This window comes from Chlorocebus sabaeus, chromosome 10, assembly GCF_047675955.1.
Source record: "Chlorocebus sabaeus isolate Y175 chromosome 10, mChlSab1.0.hap1, whole genome shotgun sequence".
Lineage (NCBI taxonomy): Eukaryota > Metazoa > Chordata > Mammalia > Primates > Cercopithecidae > Chlorocebus > Chlorocebus sabaeus.
Genome location: NC_132913.1, coordinates 88,996,256 through 89,002,255, shown reverse-complemented (window position 1 = coordinate 89,002,255; position 6,000 = coordinate 88,996,256). Strand labels below are relative to the sequence as shown.

Below are 6,000 nucleotides of genomic sequence, written 5' to 3'. Positions count from 1 at the left end.
CTGGTTTTGTTCTGTTTGTATTTATTTAAATTTTTAATTTAACTTTTATTTTAGGTTCAAGGGTACATGTCCAGGTTTGTTATATAGGTAAATTTTGTGTCGTGGGGGTGTACAGATTATTTCATCACCCAGGTAATAAACCTAGTACCCAAAAGGTAGTTTTTGATCCTCTCCCTCCTTCCATCTTTCACCGTCAAGTAGGCCCCAGTGTCTGTTGCTCTCCTCTTTGTGTCCATGTGTTCTCGTTGTTTAGCTGGCATTTTTAAGTGAGAACATGTGGTATTTAGCTTTCTGTTTCTGTGTTAGTCTGCTTAGGGTAATGGTCTTCAGCTCCATCGGTTACTGCAAAGGACTAATACGGGGGCAGTGAAAGGGACGGATGACAGCAGGTTGGCAGAGCTATGAGTAAATCATTGCAATTGTCTCGTGTGTGAGATGTCCCAAACTAAGTGCCATAAAGGGAAAGGTACGATTCAGATATTTAGGGTCAGAATTTTAAAATGTGTCTGAATTTTTAAGATTTTGTGGATATGATATTGCTGCATCAAATGAGTTTGGAACGTACTACAGGTTTAAGAGGGAAGATGAATATTAACGTGTTATGTGTCTGTGGAACAATTGAGTAAAAGTGTCAAAGTAGACTGTTGGATATTTAACATCTGGAGTTCAGGGGACAGTGTAGAGGAAGTAATAACTGATATTGTAAATCTTCCAGAAAGAAATGGTGCAGGGAGAAAAGGACTCGTGAGGGCTAAAGGGCGGACAAGACAGTGAACTAAAGTGGTTGGGCCCCGTGAGGGGCCTTTGCTCTCCACCAGCGTGCTCTGACTTCCTTCTAAAGGAGACTGAAATAGCCTGGCAAGTGTGTGCAGCAGACCCTCCAAGCTCGCTAAGCACGCATGCCTCCAAAGCTGGCCTTCTGCCACTCCCAGCAGGGGCCGGGCCTGAGTGGATCACTAGGCGGCAGGCACGCGCTGGGAAAATGCTGGAAAGGCTGCGGGAGGGCCACGCCTGCGCGGTAGCGGGCCGTCGGTTGGGCGCAGACCGGTCCCAGAAGATGGAGAGATGGAGCCACCCCAAGATACAAATAGGCCTTTCAGCACACTTGATAACCGCAGCGGGCGGGTCCAAGCCAGGTCCCCCACCCCGCTATTGCAGAAGAATCCCTACAGCAGCCCGGATGTCATGCACATTAAAGGGTCAGAGGCTTCTTCGGTCCCTTACACCCTGGACCAGGGCACGATGGCCCTGCCTAAGGACAAGAACAAGGAGGGCACCGGGCACCGGCTGCTGAACGTGAGTGGGGGCCTGGCCAGCACCTGGAGGACCAGGGCCAGCAGGACACCTGGATGGTAGTGAAAGGATTAAAGGGTTCAGTGTGTGCCAATTGCCTCTCCCTTCAATTGGCACACATTGAACCCTTTAATCCTTTTTTTTTTTTCATTTATAGCAATTCTTTTGTTTTATTTTTTATTTTTATTTTTTATTATACTTTAAGTTCTAGGGTACATGTGCACAACATGCAGGTTTGTTATATATGTATACATGTGCCATGTGGGTGTGTTTCTAATAGTCTCTGGTAATCTTTTCTATGTCTGTGACATAAATTATATTTTCTTTTTCATTTCTGAGTTTGTTTATTTGAGTGTTCTCTCTCTTTTTCTTGATTACTTAGTAAGGTCAAAAACCAAATTTTTGTTTTGCTGATTCTTTGTACATTTTAAGGCTCTATTTCAGTTACTTCTGCTCTGATCTTTGTTATTTCTTTTCTTTCACTAATTTTGGGTTTGGTTTATTCTTACTTTTCTCCTTTCTTGATGTGTATTGTTTGATTGTTTATTTGAAACCTTTCTACTTCTTTGATATAGGTGCTTACTGCTATAATCTCCCCTCTTAGCACTGTTTTTGCTGTATAGCATAGTTTTGGTATGTTGTGTTTCAATTTGTATGTGTTTCAAGAAATTTTTAAATTTTCTGTTTAATTTATTCCTTGACCCAATGATCATTGAAGAGCATGTTGTTAATTTACATGTGTTTGTACAGTTTCCAAAGTTCCCCTTGTTACTGATTTCTGGTTTTATTCTATGGTGGTCTCAGAAGATACTTGATATGATTTTGATGTTTTAAAATTTGGTAAGACTTGTTTTGTGTCCTAAGATATAGTCTGTCATGGATAATTTTCCATGTGGTGATGAGAAGAGTGTGTATTCCATAGCTGTTGGATGAAATATTCTGTAAATGTCTGTTAGGTCTATTTGGTTTAATGTGTAATTTAAATCCAATGTTTCTCTGTTAGTTTTCTGTCTAGATGATCTGTCTAATGCTGAGAGTAGTGTGTTAAAGACCCTAGATATTATTGTATTGGAGTCTACCCTTCCCTTTGGATGTAATAATATTTATATATCTGAGTACTCTGGTGTTGGGTATATAATATATTTAGAATTGCTATATCCTCTTGCTGAATTGACACCTTTATCATTATATAATACTCTAATGACCTTTTTTTATTGTCTCTCTACTGTTTTTTACTTTAAGTCTGTTTTATCTGATATAACCATAGCTACTTCTGCTCATAGCATAGCTATTCTTGGAATATTTTTTCTATCCCTTTACTTTCATTCTATATGTGTCTTTACAGATGAGATGAGTTTCTTATAGGCAGCATATAGTAGGGTCATTTTTTTTTTTAATCAACTTTTTTGCATTTTTATTTCTCTTTCTTTCTTTCTTTCTTTTTTATTTTTTGAGACAGGGTCTCACTCTGTCACAGAGGCTGGAGTGTAGTGGCATAATCACAGTTCACTGCAGCCTTGACGTCCTGGGCTCAGGTGATCCTCCCAACTCAGCCTCCTGAGTAGCTAGGACTGTAGGCACTTGCCACTATGCCTGGCTAATTTTTGTATATTTTGTAGAGATGTGGTTTTGCTATGTAGCCCAGGCTAGTCTGGAACTTCTGGGCTCAAGTAATCTGCCTACCTTGGCCTCCCAAAGTGCTGGGATTATAGGCATGAGCCACCATGTCCAGCCTATTTTATTTTTAATATTGGTCAAGTGAGGTAGTGAGAAGTGGGGAAAGCATTTTGATCTTTTTAAAAACATGCGTTAAAATATTCCTGGAGGGTCACACGCCCAGAGAGAGCATGACAGCTCCATGCCCCTTCCCCTCTACCAAAATTAAAAATAAATGTATACATATTATTATCATGGTGACTGAGCTTTTTGGCATTCAATTAAGTTCTGTGCCTGAGGCTGGGTATGATGACTCATGTCTCTAATCCTAGTACTTTGAGAGGCCAAGGTAAGAGGACTGCTTGAGCCCAGGAGTTTGAGGCTACAGTGAGCTATGATTGCATCACTGCAGTCCGTCCTGGGTGACAGAGCAAGACCCTGTCTCCCCCGTGACCCAAAAATTTTATGCTGGAGGCAATTACTCTATATGAGTCCCAGCCCAGCCAGCAGGTAGTAGGTGCTAATAAATGCTTATAGAAGGAACACTTACCATACATAAAATCTAGCATCGCTGTCCCGTAATGCAAGCAGCATTCGTTGTTAGAGCTACATGACAAAGCTCCACAGACTGGGTATTTTAAACCTCAGACATTTATTTTCTCGCCACTTTGGGGCTTGGAAGTCCAAAATTAAGGTGGTAGGGTTAGTTTCTTCTGAGGCCTCTCTTCTTAGCATATGGGATTAGGGTCCACCCTGATGACTTCATTTTAACCTAATTACCTCTTTAAAACTTCCATCTCCAAATACAGTCACATTCTGAGGCACAAGGAGTGAGGATTGCAATGTATGCATTTTTGGGAAAGACAATTCGGTTTTTAGCTAGAGTAAACTCTTAAGTATTGATTACCATATACCAGGTACTGTATATTAGTTGCTTTATTTATATTAATTGTGTGTGTGTGTGTGTGTGTGACAGAGTCTTGCTCTATCCTACCCAGGCTGGAGTGCTGTGGCGAAATCATAGCTCACTACAGCCTTGAACTCCTGGGCTCAAGCAATGATCCCACCTCAACCCACAGACATGTGCCATCACACCAGGCTAATTTACTTTTATCTTTTGTAGAGATGGGGGGGTATTGCTAGGTTACCCAGGCTGGTCTCGAACTCCTAGGCTCAAGCAGTCCTCCTGCTTTGACCTCACAAATTGGTGTGATTATAGGTGTGAGCCACCATGCCTGACCTATAAATATTAATTTCCTTAAGTCTCACAAGAGCCCCATAAAATAGGTTCTGTTATGATTCAGCAAATTGCATGCGGCATCTGTGGCTTAGAGAGGTTAAGTAATTTGCCCCGGGTAACACAGCCAGAGGGCAGAAGCAAAATGTAAACTCAGTAGGTCTGGCTTCTTTTACCCAAATCTGGAAAATCAGGTCATGTTTTTTTGATCCATTTAGCCAGTGTATATCTTTGAAGTGGAAAGCTTAATTCATTCACATTCAAGGTTATTATTGATAGGTGGGGGCTTATTCTCATCATTTTATTAATTAATTTCTGGTTGTTTTATATGTCATTTGTTCCTTTTTGTCTCCCTTATTATTATAGTTGTTTGGTGGTTTCTGTAGTAGTAACATTTGAATCTTTTCTTTAGTTTTAACTCTGCAATTAAATATTTTAACTGCTCTCCACAGTCTTTTTTTTTTTTAGTGTACTTTATGTTCTAGGGTACATGTGTACAACGTGCAGGTTGGTTACATATGTATACATGTGCCATGTTGGTGTGCTGCACCCATTAATTCATCATTTACATTAGGTATATCTCCCAATGCTATCCCTCCTCCCTCCCCCATCCCACAACAGGCCCCGGTGTGTGATGTTCCCCTTCCTGTGTCCAAGTGTTCTCATTTTTCAATTCCCACCTATGAGTGAGAACATGTGGTGTTTGGTTTTCTGTTCTTGTGATAGTTTGCTGAGAATGATGGTGTCCAGCTGCATCCATGTCCCTACAAAGGACAGGAACTCATCCTTTTTTATGGCTGCATAGTGTTCCATGGTGTATATGTGCCACATTTTCTTAATCCAGTCTGTCATCGATGGACATCTGGGTTGGTTCCAAGTCTTTGCTATTGTGAATAGTGCTGCAATAAACATACATGTGCATGTGTCTTTATAGCAGCATGATTTATAATCCTTTGGGTATATACCCAGTAATTGGATGGCTGGGCCAAATGGTATTTCTAGTTCTAGATCCTTGAAGAATCACCACACTGTCTTCCACAATGGTTGAACTAGTTTACAGTCCCATCAATGGTGTAAAAGTGTTCCAATTTTTCCACATTCTCTCCAGCACCTGTTGTTTCCTGACTTTTTAATGATCACCATTCTAACTGGTGTGAAATAGTATGTCATTGTGGTTTTGGTTTGCATTTCTCTGATAGCTAGTGATGGTGAGCATTTTTTCATGTGTCTGTTGGCTGCATAAATGTCTTCTTTTGAGAAGTATCTGTTCATATCCTTTGCCCACTTTTTGATGGGGTTGTTTTTTTCTTGTAAATGTGTTTGAGTTCTTTGTAGGTTCTGGATATTAGCCCTTTGAGTAGATTGCAAAAATTTTCTCCTATTCTGTGGGTTGCCTGTTCACTCTGATGGTAGTTTCTTTTACTGTGCAGAAGCTCTTTAATTAGATCCCATTTGTCAATTTTGGCTTTTGTTGCCATTGCTTTTGGTATTTTAGACATGAAGTCCTTACCCATGTCTATGTCCAGAATGGTATTGCCTAGGTTTTCTTCTAGGGTTTTTATGGTTTTAGGTCTAACATTTAAGTCTCTAATCCATCTTGAATTAATTTTTGTATAAGGTGTAAGGAAGGGATCCAGTTTCAGCTTTCTACTTATGGCTAGCTGATTTTCCCAGCACCATTTATTAACTAGGGAATCCTTTCCCCATTTCTTGTTTTTGTCAGGTTTGTCAAAGATCAGATGGTTGTAGATGTGTGGTATTATTTCTGAGGGCTCTGTTCTGTTCCATTGGTCTATATCTCTGTTTTGGTACCA

The 6,000-nt window shown here is 40.4% G+C and overlaps 1 protein-coding gene across 5 annotated transcripts in view; it reads left to right on the top strand.

Moving 5' to 3' along the window:
• Positions 1-1,002: 1,002 nt before the first annotated feature.
• Positions 1,003-6,000, top strand: part of LOC103217647 (C2 calcium dependent domain containing 6) — a 73,925-nt gene continuing 68,927 nt past the window's right edge. For 2 of the 5 annotated variants that reach the window (XM_038001744.2, XM_038001743.2), the window contains exon 1: positions 1,009-1,296. In XM_038001744.2, coding sequence (XP_037857672.1) covers positions 1,066-1,296 — 231 coding nt within the window. In that variant the 5' untranslated portion in view covers positions 1,009-1,065. Of the gene's footprint in view, positions 1,297-6,000 lie in introns of all 5 variants that reach the window. The other 3 variants (XM_038001746.2, XM_038001745.2, XM_073019932.1) reach the window with 2 other exon arrangements.